At 42.1% G+C, this 15,764-nt stretch overlaps 1 protein-coding gene across 5 annotated transcripts in view; it reads left to right on the plus strand.

The window, feature by feature from the left end:
- Positions 1 to 15,764, plus strand: part of LYPD6 (LY6/PLAUR domain containing 6) — a 123,709-nt gene that overhangs the window by 95,480 nt on the left and 12,465 nt on the right. For all 5 annotated transcript variants that reach the window (XM_034654560.1, XM_034654559.1, XM_034654558.1 and 2 more), the window contains 2 exons: positions 1,335 to 1,523; positions 8,645 to 8,743. In XM_034654560.1, coding sequence (XP_034510451.1) covers positions 1,406 to 1,523; positions 8,645 to 8,743 — 217 coding nt within the window. In that variant the 5' untranslated portion in view covers positions 1,335 to 1,405. The remainder of the gene's footprint in view (positions 1 to 1,334; positions 1,524 to 8,644; positions 8,744 to 15,764) is intronic.

Raw genomic sequence — 15,764 nt, forward strand, 5'->3', positions numbered from 1 at the left:
GTATAATTTTGAAAAATTACTTATATCGTGTCAATAGTTGTGTCTACTTCTGAGATCCTTAGAGTGTTCTAGTTTCTGTATTCATTTTTATACTTTCTATCCTGCTTCTATAAAAATTAATATCTGATTAGTCCATATTGATTTTCTCTATTGATTTTGTTTTGTATTTACTCTTGATCTATTTATTTTGACAAAATAATTATAAGATTATTTTGTCATGCTTTAAAAAAATCTCATTGAATAGTCGTATTAAAATTTGTAAACAAAATGTCCAACTGGTGTTTTTTTCTGCCTGTTTAAAATGCATGTCTAACGTGACCCCTTGTGTGGGCAATAGAATGATGGCATTTGCAAAAGAGTAGAACGTGAGATACAGTTTCTATAGGAAAGCAATAAGGTGGCAAGCAAATAGCACATATAAATTAAGTTATAAATCTACGTTCTTCGTAAGCTGGACAGTTCAACCCTGGTAAAAGATTCTACGGCTCTGGATTTTAATTGAAAAGGGCAGAACCGGAATGAAGAATACAATGATGACTGCTTAGTGCCACAGTGATACTTTAACCTCGTTTGATCTGTTTAAGTTTATATACCTTGAATCAGTCTTTGGAAGAACAGAGTAACACCTCCCATTTACAAATGTGGATTCAGTGGCCAGACTGTCTCGGTTCGAACCAACTTATCGGCTGGACTTCAGTTGACTCAAAATGGGGTGATAGTAGTGCCTCCCTCATGGGGTTGTTGGGGGAATTAATTGATCAACGGAAAGGGCTTCAACAGCACACGCCAATACTGTTAGTTACGTTAAGGAGATTTTGAGCTGTAAAGATACTTTTTGTTTTGGGAGAGGCCAATTTACCTACATTTCTTTCTTTCTTTCTTTTTTTCCTGCCTACCCTGTATAGGTTTTCTTGGGCACCATGACCCAGGAAGGCCACACTCTCATACCTGGCCTTCTCTACTATCAAGGAAATGCTCTCGATCTTTTGGACCTGACTTACTTATTGTTGCATTCTGGCAGACATCCCCTGGCCTCCTGGCAAAAGTACCTGGATTTCATTAAAATCCAATCTCTCTTGACACCATCTCTGCTGATATGAGAGGGGACTGCTGCCCGTGTAGCTTTACCTACCTGATTAAGCATAGATGGCGGCCGGAACGTTCTAAGTGCTCTAAAATGACCATTTATAAGGTTTCTCTCCATGCCTCCCCACTTCCTTGTGCCTTTGGCTCCCTGTCTGCCCCGAGCCCATTCTCCCAGCACAGGAGCTCTGCCAAGTCTCCCACGGTTTCCTCGAGTTGGACACTGAGATGAGTCTTGCTTCATATTTCAGGTGCGAGTTCCCTCCCGTGGTCCCAAGTTCTGGCTCCCGGGCCCCCTGTATGAGTGACGCCTCGGTCTGCCATGGAACCTGGCCCTGCCCTGGCCTGGCTGCTGCTCCTGAGCCTGCTGGCTGATTGTCTGAAAGCTGCTCAGTCTCGAGACTTCACAGTAAAAGACATTGTGTACCTCCATCCTTCAAGTAAGACTCTGTTCTCGTTACCGCAGAAATGTCACTTTACTTTGACTAAGATGTGATTGGAAAACGGAGGGGACAAGTCAGCCTTCTGTCCCCAGCCTTCTGCAGGGGAAACCTTGGCTGACTTAATTGGGGGTGCAGGTGCTCACAAAGATGTGTGTTTTACTCTCACCTTTTTATAGGGCGTTTGTTTTTTTATTTCAAGGCCAATCGTTAAGGCTTGTTTTCTCTGTCCCCAGCACAGTCGCTCTGGTTCTGAACACCCTTCCCTTTAACTCGTGCCAGCTCTCAGTCAGTTATCAAAGTGAACCGGCATGTCCCAGGACAGAGGTGTTTGTCAAAGATCAGTCCTTTAGAGGCAAGATAATAGCTGGTCTTCCTGTCTGTGCATCAGATTCTCAGTTTCAGTGTGATTGGCCTCCCACAACTTCCTATTCCCTATCCCTTTTGGTTTCCTGTGTTTAAGAATCATCTAGGGAGTGCATACTAACGTTGGTACCCAGATCCCTTCCCTGGAGTGTCTGATTGCACGTATCTGGGACTGTACCCCTGAATTTTTGCTTTTAGCAAGAATTTCAGGTGCTTCTGTTACTGGTGGTGTTCTAAGGATCACACATTGGGAAACGCAGCAGTTTTACTTCCTTTTTTGGTCTCCGTCTCTGTATTGATCTTCTCTCTTTTATCTCTGTTTGAGTCATCTTCTGCATGTCCCCCATGGTGGAGAGAGCTGGGTGTGTTGGGTACATTTTAACCTTTAGCATTTGCCCTGAGGTACGTTACTCTTTTACAATGTTCTGTTCAGCAAACATTTTTTGCGTGTCTACTGTGTGTCCAGTGTTGTGATAGGCATGGGAGGTATCAAGGCAAATAAAACATAGTTCTTGCTTTTGAAGATCTTATAGTCCAAGTGGAGGCAGCCACTTAGGCCCCTTCATCTCCACATGGTTAGAATACTTAATGTGTGTGTGTTCTGGTTTAGATGAGAGAGGTGTTCCAAAGAATGCACAGGGATTTGGATCTTGGGTCTGTGGCTAGCTCAACTGCTTTGTAGCCTTCTGGTTTGAAACAAATTCCCTAACTCTGTGAAGGTTAAATCAAGGAACACGTGCAGACCACCTAGCAGCGTATGAGCCAGAGTAAATGCTCAATGGATATTAGAGGCATCTTGTTAAGTGTTGAGTGCTACATTTCTAGAGCGGATGACATAATACACACCCTGTGGCATTATTTTGTGGACTAGAAATACTATCCATAAGATACTAGGCACATACATCATAGGCAATTGGGTATTCATTGCTTATGATGTTGTAATTGGCTTAGATGGTAAACTGAGGTTGCTGAAAATATGTCCCCCTGATTTTTTAACTCCAAATATACATTCGCCAGGCAGCTGATAGTTCCGTCAGACTTACTGCTGTTATACACCCTCACCAGTAAAGAATAGAAAGAATTGGTGGGGTTTTCTGATATGATTTTGAGGTATAGAAGTTTGAGGATGTCATTTCTAGGCTAGATTATACATTAATGATTCACCAGCAGCTCTGGGCTGAGTTCTTAGTCTCCGTGACTGGTCATGGGGCGTAAAAATTCTTGCGGGATTGAAGTTACTGTCAACAGTTCCTACTTCACATTTCTCTGCACTATTGCAGAAGTTTTTGATGTTTGTTTGCTTGTTTTTACACTTTGATTTTTTAAAAGGTCATGTTCCTCGGCCCTGAGCAGCCCCCACCAGACTAGGTTTAGATGGAGTGATCTCTCTACAAATAAGCAGGTTTCTGTAGAACAGAGACCATAAAAAATAGATGAGGGAAGAGGGGGATTATTTTGATTTTGAATTATTAATATAATCGCCTCACTTTGTGGATGGAGGCACAAACAGCTTTCCTGGGGTCAGCGAGTGAGCCAGATTCCATTAATGTTAGATACAGCTCAGAACCTACCCAAGGAGAAATAAATGATGCCAGAGATGTTGAGACACACAAGTTTTCCACACCAGGCAAATAAACTCATGTCCCATGGGCCACAAAGAGCCCTCAGAGATCGTAAGTGGGGTGAGATTGAAACCCTGGTGGGGAGAGTTCAACATCCCATGACTAATCTCCTTTAATCTCTGGTTCTCTAATTTTTCTATTTTTTTGTTTGTTTTTAAAGATTTTGTTTTTAAGTAATCTCTACACCCAATGTGGGGCTCAAACTCACAACCCCGAGATCAAGAATTGCAGGCTGTACCAGCTGAGTCAGCCAGGCACCCTCTGGTTCCCTAATATTTGAAGTTTCTAACCTTTAGAAAAAAATCAATTTTATGGCTTTCAAACTTGAGGCATTGTCCTCGATAACATTCTTTTCTATAATTTGTATGCTTTTCTTTTTCATTTGAAAAATGATGAATTTCTTCCCACCCTATGATTAAAATACCTAAGACTAATAAAACCTTCAAAACAGGAGTTAGTATTCAAAGAAATGGAGTGACTTATTTGGTTTCCAGACGTCAGACGAGATAGCAGAATTTAACACCCTAAGTGGTTGCAACCTGTTCTTGGCCTCCATTTCTTTGCTTATAACAGAAACCTTTCCTGAGAAATCCAGTTTTCCTCTGGTTGCATATTCTGAGTTTTTCCTTAATCACATGGAACAAAGAGCTATATCCCTGCAGAGGGCCTGCTTACCTCCAGATAGTGAGCCAAAGAAGTTCCTTCGTAATTCTATGCTACCTAAGTCTTAGTGAGTAAGGGCACGATCTAGAAAGGTACCAGAAAATGCATTTCTGTCAGAAATATGTTCATAGTATTCAAGTTATACTGACAATATGTTGTTGCTAGATGAACTCAGAAGGAAGATCAATTTATTAGATTTCTAGAAATTTTAGGGTTGCATCCAGTTTCCAAAAACAATGGGAATTAATTTGGCAAGAATAAAACAAGTTTGGATGCATTCTGTAGCAGCATGCATTTTAAAACAGGATTCTCTCCTCACCACAGTTTTGATAACTGAAGGCCTTTGTGCAGGCCAAAGTTCCAAGAGATGGAAACAAAGATGAAATCTCTTCCATTGCCTTACAAATGAATCATAGTCAGTTGAACCACGGCCGACCGTGGAACTCTAATGGACAGATTGTATTACAGGAAGCAACTGGGCACTTGGACGTTTCTTTTTTTCTTTACAATCACCTACTCTTGAGGGACCAAGGACTTATGCCCTGAAATACAGGATACTAAGCTTATTAACTCTGTGATCAAGAGCCAAGTTAGATTCATTCACAGCTGAGGCCATGACGATTTGAAACTCTCCTTGCCCTGAAATGCTTTGAAGTAACAAAGAAGAAAATAACACATCTCTTAGGAACCTTGTTCCTTCCTTTTAAAAAAAGAACTTCTTTATCACATGCAGTATCAATTAGCAAGTTACTGGAGACCGTTGCTCATCTGTAGACCTTAGTTTTGGTGAAATTTTTCCAGAGGGAAGAATTTAACCATTTACTTGGTATTGTGCTATAACTAGCCACTTAAAACAGTCTGTTTGGAGAGATTCGTCACTGAAAAGAGTGTGATTATTCACTGATCAGTACAACCAACCGAGATGCAAACACAAGTTCCTATCAGCAAATATTAGACTGTTGGGGTTGAGACTCGCACAGATATGAAGTTGTAGATTTAAAAGTAAAATTCATTGAAAAGGAGATCATTTGGTTAATTGTCAGTGACATGTGCTGATAAACACGTTCACAGATCTAAGATTTGAAACAAAAGCTTCATTTTGCTACTGTAGTGTTTGAGCTCCTATTCCTGTTTAAATTTTGATGTACTTTGGATTAACTTCAGAGTCCAGGCCTCCCTTGTGTAAGAAATGACAGTACTTAATATAATATATCACTAGTTTTGCAAAAGATCATTTTGAAGAGTCTGTTAAATAATCCAAATTTGGGAACACTACGACTTATTAGTTCGAGGTTCTCAGTAAGTTTATTCTTGTAGTGGCTGGATCATCCATCTTCGTTCAGAGTTCTTAATTTATCGCTTTGATGGGAACGTTTCCAGGAATAACTAATCCCACATTCCAGCGAAAAGTTTTACTGGCTGTAGTGACAGACGGATAAAATTGGCTGCTCTCGTGAATTACTCGCACGGGCTGAAGTGGTACAGCGAGCTTGCCGTCGTAAACCGTGGGGACGATGATCACCTTTTGAGAAACACTTTTCTGTGACAAATCATTTACATCTTTTTACCCCCCAAACTCTTACTTTGATAACCCTTCAAATTTTACAAGCTGTTTTAAAGTTCTTCTTTTAAACCAACTTATATATTACCTATTTTTAAATTGATAGTGAAACTACTTTTTTCATGTACCCAATAGGACAGTTTTCTAAAATATTTTGTATGGGTTTTCTCATAACAGTATTTGTCAAAATAAGCTAATTTGAGTGTCCATAAGAAGATGGAGTGGCTTTAGAATTTAAGAACCTGTTTGTCAGCGTGCCTGGGTGGCTCAGTCGGTTAAGCACTTAGCTGCCTACCGTCATGATCTCAGGGTCCTGGGATCGAGCCCCATGTCAGGTTCTCTGCTCAGGGAAGAGTCTGCATCTCCTTCTCCCTCTCCCTCTCCCCCTCTCTCAACTCATGTGCATGCTCTCTCTCTCAAATAAATAAAATCTTAAAAAAAAAAAGAACCTGTTTGTTTTAAATTCTTCAGGCATGTACTTATCTAAGTAGAATCTTTCAATTCAAATGTAAACCACCTATCTAGAGGGCAGGATGTGGAGATATAAATATTATTTGTGTGTAGTCTTACAAAATAGTTTACTCCTGTTTTGCTATAACTGTATGATGGAGAGAGCGTGTATCCGCATAGTGAAATTCCCTTATTGGGCAACGTGGCTATGTCGAAGCTGCTTTGTGTCCTCACGTTTTAAGGCAGGCTGTGCACTCATGATCAGTAGGTTTCGGAATTTGAGTCGCCAGCTACTTGGGGGAACATAGTTGGCCTCTAAAAAGGTGCAGTTACTTGTCTTTTTTAGACAGTTCATGAGTTTGGATCCTGTTAGTTTCTGGACGTTGTCAGTCAGCTCCGGGACACGTTGCAAGCAAGTTCAAGGATGGCAAATATCCCACGCAAGGTGAAAATCAAAGTTAAAGCTGGCCCATAATTTTGGCCTTAAGCTGCTGCTCCTCCTTCATTTATTTTTGATAACATACTTAATTGGTTCCATGTGGGCAAAGCGATTTGCCCTGAGATGATTATTTCCACCGGTGGGACGCGCAGGCTCAGCCCTCTGCAAGGGAGAACGGTTGGCTCCTGCAGATGAAGTGTTTCAGGGTCTGTAGTTTTCAAAGAGGCCAGGTAATTTTACAAATTAGAAAGAAAAATGTGAAAGTTCTGTTTATGAAAGGCAAAACTCTAAGTTGATAAGCAGCAAGTCAAAGCACATCAGTGAAAAGGACAGACACCCCTGGCATTCCGGGCATTCCTGGCAGCCTGACATTCTTTGTGGAGGCTCCTCCTTAGATGCCCACCAGGCCTTGCGTGTGCAGGACACGGTCTAGAGCGTGCCTCTCACCGGACACCTCTCTGCCTGAGCACAAATGAAGGCAAAGATACAAGCACCTAGAGGACAGTCTCTTCAGAAGGCAGGAAGGGGCCGTTCCGGGGTGGGGAGTGGAAGGGCTAGGAAGGTCTTCCTGGAATTGCGCATCCCTCAGGCTCGAGCTGAGCTAGAGGCCTAGAGGGCCTCCACATCCACCCGGTGTCCTCAGCGTGCTGCCCCGTGAGACACTGGATACGGGCCCGAGACAGCCCTTGGGAGGGTCACCTCTGCACAGTGTAGATTTTAGTAAAGAAGACTCTTTTCTTAGCTGATACTTACCATCTCTGGGGTTTCTTTCTTCTTCTTTTTTTAAAGATTTTATTTATTTGAGAGAGAGAGAGAGAACAATCAGGAGGAGCAGCAGGCAGAGGGAGAGAGAGAAGCAGGCTCCCCACTGAGCAGGGAGCCCGAGGCAGGGCTCTATCCAGGACCCTGGGATCATGACCTGAGCCAGAGGCAGACGCTTAACCGACTGAGCCACCAGGCACCCTGTCCATCTCTAGGGATTCTTAACCATGTCAAGTCAACCAGATAAAAATATCAGATTGAACCAGAGATATTGCTACTTTTATAGTTCAAAAATGGTCAAACACAAAGCAATTTCTAATGATTCAACCTAATATTTATGTTTACATATTGACATGTCTGTAGAAGTTGAAACGTAAGAGTAAATCATGGGAAATCTAGAGTGCCTATTTCTAATTGAAATTTTTATTGGGATAATTGTACATTTATAAGAAGTAACATAGGGAGATCCCGTGTTCACTTTACTCACTTTCCCCCAATGGTAACATTTTGAAAAACTATAGAATAGTATCACAACCAGGTTATTAACATTGATATAATGTTATTATTTCTTATTCAGACTTCCCCAACTTTCTTGTGTTCATTTGTATGTGTGTGTATTTAGTTCTACACAGTTTTCTCACCTGGGTAAGTTTATGTGTCCACCACCAAGTCAAGACACGACAGTTTCAGCAGTACAAGAATTCCTCCTGTTGGCCTCCCCTCCACCTTCTCTCACCCTGCCCCCAACCACTGCCATCCCTAACTGCCGGCAACCACTAATCTTTCCTCCATTTCTAAAATGTTGTCATTTTTAAAATGTTATATAAATGGAATCATACAGTATATAACCTTTGGGGATTCTTTTTTTTTCACTTCAAATAGTTCCCTGGAAATTCACCCAAGTTCCTAAATATATTAATAGTTCACTTTTATTGCTAGTATCCCATAATGTGGAGATACCCCGGTGTGTTTAACCATTCATTCATTGAAGGACTTCTGAATTGTTTCCAGTTTTTGGCTATTACAGTTGAAATTGCTGTGGACATTCGCATACAGGTTTTTGTGTGAATATTAGTTTTCATTTCTCAGAGATAAACGACCAAGAATGCAATTGCTGAGTCATGATAGTTTCATGTTTAGCTTTTTAAGAAACTGTCAGGCTGTTTTGAGAATTCTTTTTAAAAAATGAAAATGTCTAACTTCAGGATTCTGTGCTCAGTCTAAAAAAATTAATCGTTTTTCTTGATCCTTTTTCTAGCCACACCATATCCTGGTGGATTTAAGTGTTTCACCTGTGAAAAGGCAGCGGACAATTATGAGTGCAACCGATGGGCTCCAGACATTTACTGTCCTCGAGGTAAACTCTCAGTAGGCAGATTGGGGTGCCCAGAGCTGCCCGTGAGTGAACAGCCTTGTTGACTTTGACACATAGATAGATGCATGCTTGCAATCTCAACCACTTCTCTTGTCTTAGACTATTAGTAGATCTTTTGTCATCAACTTCTCATCAAAGGTTTTTAGAGACATAAACTCATCATGGGATTGCCCCCCCCTTCTCATGAAGCATCACTGGAGTGCCAAAAGAGGTAAGTGCCCCTTCCCACCCCGAGGCCCAGCCACATGCAGGACAAGAAGAGAACAACCAGCCTGCTGGCCACTTTTTGAAGCGTTAGTCATTGCATAGTAACTTCCTTTATGTCAAGGACGAATTGATGTTCATACAAAGATCCCATTTATTTTACATATCTTGCCAGAGGCTTCTATCCTGAGAGTGTATGAAAGCTAGAATTCTAAATGCCATCACTGCACCAAAAAAAAACACCCTGAGCTTTTTAAACTATTAAGTTCTTTTTGAAGGATGAGATGGATGCCCAACTGAAGCATGAAATTTTGACCCAGAGGCCCACTTCAAAATGAAGTGGGGGCTTCACATTCACATTCACATCTCTTTTATCCTCTTGAATAAAAAAGATGGTTATATTTGGCTATGGAGTCACTATTAATTGGCTGTTTTAATTTTGGAGCAAAGTCCATTTGATGGGGAGATGATAAGGACAGAGCATTTAATTGACAAATGTTTGAGTGAGTAGTTAGATAGGTTTAACTGATGATTTAATCCAGTTTTTAAAATGACTGAATACATCAACACCAAATGTATTATTTTTTAATATGATGCAGGAGCTCTCCCACTTACCCTAAAAATTGGGCTATTTGTACTGTTAATAAAAACTATATATAATTAATAAAAAGTGAAACATGTATGTGACCTAGTGAAAGGCACCCTGTCTCCCATGGAAGACTGGACATCGGGAGAAGGTGGAAAGTGAAATTAAGAGACAGGTGTCAGCTGCCCAAGCCCATACTATTTAACCCATCAACTTCCACCTAGGCTACCCAGTAGAAACACCTGTGCATCTCTTCAAAATTGCTGGAAACTGTGTCTTCCCTAGGCCAGTGGTCCTCAAACTCTAGCATGATCAGCATTCCCTGGAGGGCTTATTAAAACATAGATTCCTGCCCCCACCCTTGCCCCATTCCTGATTCAGTAAGTCTGTGATGGGGTCTGAGAATTTGCATTCCTAAGGAATTCCCAGGTGATACAGATGCTGCTGGTCTGGAGACCAGTGATAAGAAATGCAACTACAGACTTGAGCCAGCATCTCTGAGATGAGGGCCCTGCCCTGGTGGGTGGATTTAAATATCACAGGTGATTCTAACGAACATTCAGGGGCAAGAACCACTGGGAGCTTCTCTCCCCAATAATAGAAAGTGAAATGTACAGTTGTCATTTTCAACCAACTTCCTCTTGTTTACTTTTAGGTAGAGATGCTAATGGGGTCCCAAATGACCATAGGGAAGAGAAAAACATGGAGATACTAAAGATTGGCTTAATCACAAGCTAGCTATCCCACCATCCTGGTAATCAAAGATAACTCCTGTCCGCAGTGCCTTCTGCAGTCATGTGTTTGTTTTGGACTAAACCAGTGTTTTTCTAACATTACCCCTACAGAATGAACATTTGGGTAGGTTGCTACTGGACTTAGTTTAACCACTGCTTCTCAAACTTGGTGGCACATTGAAATCACCCGGGAAGATTTTAAAACACTGAGGCCTGCGTCCATTCTCAGGGATTCATATGTAAATAGTGTGGGGCGTGGCTAAGCCTAAGGATTTCTGAAATCTCCTGGGGTCCTTCTACTAGGCAGCAAAATCTGAGACCCACTGTAAACAATGACTCTGGACAAGAATAGGATAGTTTGCTTGTGTAGCCAGTAACCTTTGGGATGGTTCCAGCAGGGACAAAGCTGGCAGGTGAGCTTTTGAAACTGTTGCCACGAGTCGGAGGCACTGCAGAGGACACGTGGAGGTGCTTTTCTCGGCATTGCTCTATAGCAGAGAGGACGCAGAGGACAAGGAGGGATTGTGAACCGATGCTCTCAGGCTTTGGGCCAGATCTCACAGAGGCCCAGTCCAGGTCTGATGGTGGGCAAGTATGTCCCTATCACAAAGGAAAAACAGGTGACCGGTAGCATTCTGCTTGAGTTCCTCTCAGGAAAGGAGAACAATCCCTTCTAGTGCTTTCTTCAAAGGTTGAAATCTATTCTTCCAAAGTACAGATATCTGAAAGAATCACAGCGTCCACACAATTTCTCTTTTTCCCTTCTTTCCTCCCACTTTTATCTTTTTGTCCTTAAATTTCTAAGGATAAATGGAAAGTGATGCCCTGAGGTTCATGACACAGAACCACCATGCCAGGCCTTTCAGGGGATTATGCAGCAAAAGATAGGAATCTGGTTTCTTCTTTCAGGGAGCACCCAGTTAGCTGGAGAGATCAGATCTGGACGTATCAAATGTCAAAAATAAGTGCCAGATGAAGAATGACATTCAATGCCGTGGGAGCTTAGGGGAACAATTGCTCTTCGGGGGCTGAGGTGGCTAGGGACCACATCGTGGACTGGGAGGAGCCAACAGCCCGTGGCAGCAGCGGAAGTAGAATGTCGAGGAGGGCGTGGCTTCTGGGAAGCCCCCCCACCGCGTTCCCAGGTGTGCTCACTGCACATGGAGAAACCGAAACTGGGCGTAGCAACTAGTTCACGTCGGAGGATAGTGGGAGCAAAGAAATGGAGCTTGATTATTTTTGTGGGGCCTTGAACCTGTCAGGGAAGGAGTGGGGACTAAAGCTGTAACCTGAGAAGAGATGCAGCCACACTTAGCTTACTTCTTGACCAGTCCCACTTCCCAGGAGCCATCCATCTTTCACCCTGAGCTTTCTCCAAATTTTTCTCACGATGAAAACATTGTCATAATTCTTACATTAAATTCTGAGTTGTGTCTAACTACTGAAAACTATTGACTAAGCCTAGATTTACTTTTTCTGTTGATTGTTAGTTTGAAGCAACTGTAGGACTACCAACAGCCTTAGAAAGGGAGGCTCGGTAGCTGCTATGGAAAAAGTTCCTGGCTTTCTGTGATATTCCTGGGTTTTTGTTTATTTTGTAACATGTTTAGCTAGGTTTTAATTATCTGTGTGAAATGATGTGAAAATAACTTGTTGAAAGCAAAAAAAAAAAAACCCCATTTCATGTAAGTATTTAATCTTATCTCTATGGAATAAACCCACATTCCAAATTGCTTAGGGGATCACCTAAGTTTCAAGAATTTTTGAAAACTGAACTCAAACGGATATATGCTGAGACTATTGTATTTTAGCAGCTGAGGTAAGCTTGCTTACAGATTCAGCAGACTTGTCATGAATCATCATTTGGCAAAATAAGCATCAAGAAAGCCTTGTCCTAACTACAATCACTGTCGGGCAATGGTGGCATTGGCCAGCCACCTCTAGCTAACTCAGGTTCCCTATTACTCTTACCTTTGAAATGTGTGTTATGTAAGTATTTTCTTCTCTGTCACTTTGTTATTGCCTCTGGCACTTACAGATTCCTGCTACCATACAGGAGCATTTAAGAGCCTCCATGGGGGCTGGCTCTCATTGCTTCACTTGGCTGGCTTCTATTTAGTCTTTGGTCTCTGAGCACTTCCTATGCAATAACTAAAATCAGAAAGGATCTTGAAATCATATTATATGAGGGACCAGTTAAGGGAACTGGTGAAAGAAGACAAGAGTTAATAGTACACATTCAGATCCAAAGGTTTTGCCTGTGTGCAAGGTTAAAGACCTTGGGGTGGGGGGAGCTGTCTCAGTGTTTATTAAGAGTCTGTGGAATGAAATGTCAAGTCAAAAACATTACAATTTTCGAAAAGGCTCATTCTGCAGAGGACACCTGAGCAGACGAGGCTTTTATGTTTCTTCTTGATTATGAAGTGCAGATGCCTCCCTTTAAGGCAAAATCTTCACTTGAAATTACTGCCAATGCAGAATCAGACCAGGAGGAATCTGCAGATAGAGGGACACGTATCCTTTAGGCGCCAACTTCTGCGCTGCTCACAGTTTTTCTGTGGAAGTGAAGAAAAAGCTGGGCATGACACTGGGTGACTCTTTTTACATCTGTTATCTGGTATAAGCAGGAAATGCGACTGTGGTCCCCAGCATAACTGAAGACAAGCCCCACGGTTACAAATTTTCAGGAAAGACTTCTTTATTGTTGACTTCTTCCATATGGAACCCAGACTGAGACAGACAGCCTTTCTGTTTTACTTTACTTACGGTGGATTCTTTTTTTCTCTTTAAGGCAATGTTAGGATATAGACCTTCAAGGTTTCTATCATTCTATAGGGGTCTCTATTCTAGCCCTAAACCCCATGAAGACCCCAGGCTTCTCATCTTCCTATAGTCTATCTGTTAACATCTCCCAGCCCCCACCTCCATCCTGGGTAGAGAACTCAGAGCCTGGCGTTGGCCCTTAGAACTTCCCTTACATTCAGGAGCTTCATTTGTATATCCACAGACGGTATTCCTATATGTTATCTGACACTCCTGGCATCTATGTAATGAAGTGGTGTTTAGGTGATCTATCTTGTCATATTGCTAAACGGAAGTCTTAGTCTTCCTTTTTTTAAAGTAAAAATTTTAAAATTAAAGTGTAACATCCATGCCAGAAAGTGACTAGATCGTAGATGCTGAGCTCACTGAAATTTCAGCAAGTGAACAGGTAGTATGTCTGTCACCCATGTTAAGTAACAGCTTCAGAAGGCCACGAGGGTCCCCCAGTCATTACACCCCTTCTCCCAGAGGTAACACAATTGCGACTAGTCTCATTGAACTATATATAAATGGAATCACAGAATGTATTCCTTTCTTTCCCACGTTTTGTACGTGAGAGTCTTCCGTGTTTCCGTGAGCCGCAGAGTTATTCTCACAGATGTACATATACTCAAAGTCATCCTTTCCACTCTTGATGGACATTTGGATTGTCTCCGGGTTTTGAGCATTCTTGTACATGTGTTTTGGTACGCTATGTATGCCTTTCTGCTAGGTCTGTCCTGGGGGGTGGGGGTTGCTGGGCATGTGGCATGTGAGCTTTGGCCTTACTGGATACCATCTAGCGGTGTTCCAGAATGAGCGGACCCATGTATGCTCTCCCCAGCAGCGCCTGAGAGTACCAGGTGCTGCACGACCTTGCCAACCCTTAGTGTTGACAGAAACAACAGAAGTAGAAGTTACTGGAATGACATTTTTAAGGCACTGAGAGTAAATAACCACCAGCCTAGAATTCTGTACTCAGACTGCCAGCCTTACTGCTCTGCATTTCCCTTCTCTCCCGGCTACCCCACTGCCTCTGAATTCCTGTTTGCGTCTCCCAGTTATTCCCTTGAGAGTGACCAAGACTCTGCTCAGCTTCTCTGCCCCGCAGCAGGGCTTTCTGCTTGGTGTCTCAGCCTCCGTGTGTGCAACTTTGGTGTCAGCAAGTGCCTTGAGGGGAGAACAGGTGTAGAATTTCAGGCTCAACTCAACGTGTCATTCATTTTGCTGCTATCTGGCTCTTCAAATCCTGTCTGCCTTGGTAGCTCCTCTGTGCTTCCACATGGATTTCTATTGTTTTAATTTTATCTGGCTACTGTAATTTTATTGTTTCTTGGTAAGAAGGTACAACCTAGCTCATTTCAGCGGGCACTGTAATTCCCAGATTTATTCTTCAATTAGAACTTCTTTCCAGTAATTTTTAACCCAGGTTCTATCAGCCTAAACAAGATAGGTTTTCTTTTGACACCCAGAAATCATCTAACCTACTCCAATTCACAGTGGTTTTGCCCAAGTATTTTCTATTAACATAATTGCCCCAGGTAGGAAGCATCTGTTTGAAGCTTTTGTCTTCTCATTTTTATATTAACTACTGTTCACAGTAAGGTCCTGTTTCTCCTCACTACTTTGACATACCTTCCCAACCACCTTTTTGGCCTTTGCCTGGTAATAGCACAGCTTTCTGAATTTCAGTAATTTGCTTTAAAAGAGAGTTTCCTCTACTTAACATGTTGCCTGTCCTTGGGAGGGGTGGGTGGTTTTTTTCTTTTTTAAGACAAGACAAAAACAAAAACCAGGAAAGTATCTGTTTGGCAGCTTCTTCAGGAGGCGCTGACTATAAGGTAAAGGACGACGGTTGTGACTCAATCACGTTGTTGAGTATTCACTTATTTTTATTTTATTTTTATTTTTTTAATGTTTTTTTATTATATTATGTTAGTCATCATACAGTACATCTCTGGTTTCTGATGCAAAGTTCGATGATTCATTAGTTGTGCATAACACCCAGTGCACCATGCAATACGTGCCCTCCCTACCACCCATCGCCAACTTATCCCATTCCCCCACCCCTCTCCCCTCTGAAGCCCTCAGTTTGTTTCCCAGAGTCCATAGTCTTTCATGCTTCGTTCCCCGTTCTGATTACCACCCCTTTCTTTATCCCTTTCTTCCCCTACCGATCTTCCTAGTTCTTATGTTCCATAGATGAGAGAAATCATATGAAAATTGTCTTTCTCTGATTGACTTATTTCACTTAGCATTATCTCCTCCAGTGCCGTCCATGTTGCAGCAAATGTTGAGAATTCGTTCTTTCTGATAGCTGAGTAATATTCCATTGTATATATGGACCACAGCTTCTTAATCCAGTCATCTGTTGAAGGGCATCTCGGCTCCTTCCACGATTTAGCTATTGTGGACAATGCTGCTATGAACATTGGGGTGCATATGGCCCTTCTCTTCACTACGTCTGTATCTTTGGGGTAAATACCAGTATTGCAATGGCTGGGTGATAGGGTAGCTCAATTTTTAACTTTTTAAGGGACCTCCACACTGTTTCCCAGAGTGGCTGCACCAACCTGCATTCCCACCAACAATGTAGGAGGGATTCTCTTTGTCCACATCCTCTCCAGCAATTGTTGTTTCTTGCCTTGTCAATTTTTGCCATTCTAACTGGCGTAAG

This window comes from Ailuropoda melanoleuca, chromosome 2, assembly GCF_002007445.2.
Source record: "Ailuropoda melanoleuca isolate Jingjing chromosome 2, ASM200744v2, whole genome shotgun sequence".
Classification (NCBI taxonomy): domain Eukaryota; kingdom Metazoa; phylum Chordata; class Mammalia; order Carnivora; family Ursidae; genus Ailuropoda; species Ailuropoda melanoleuca.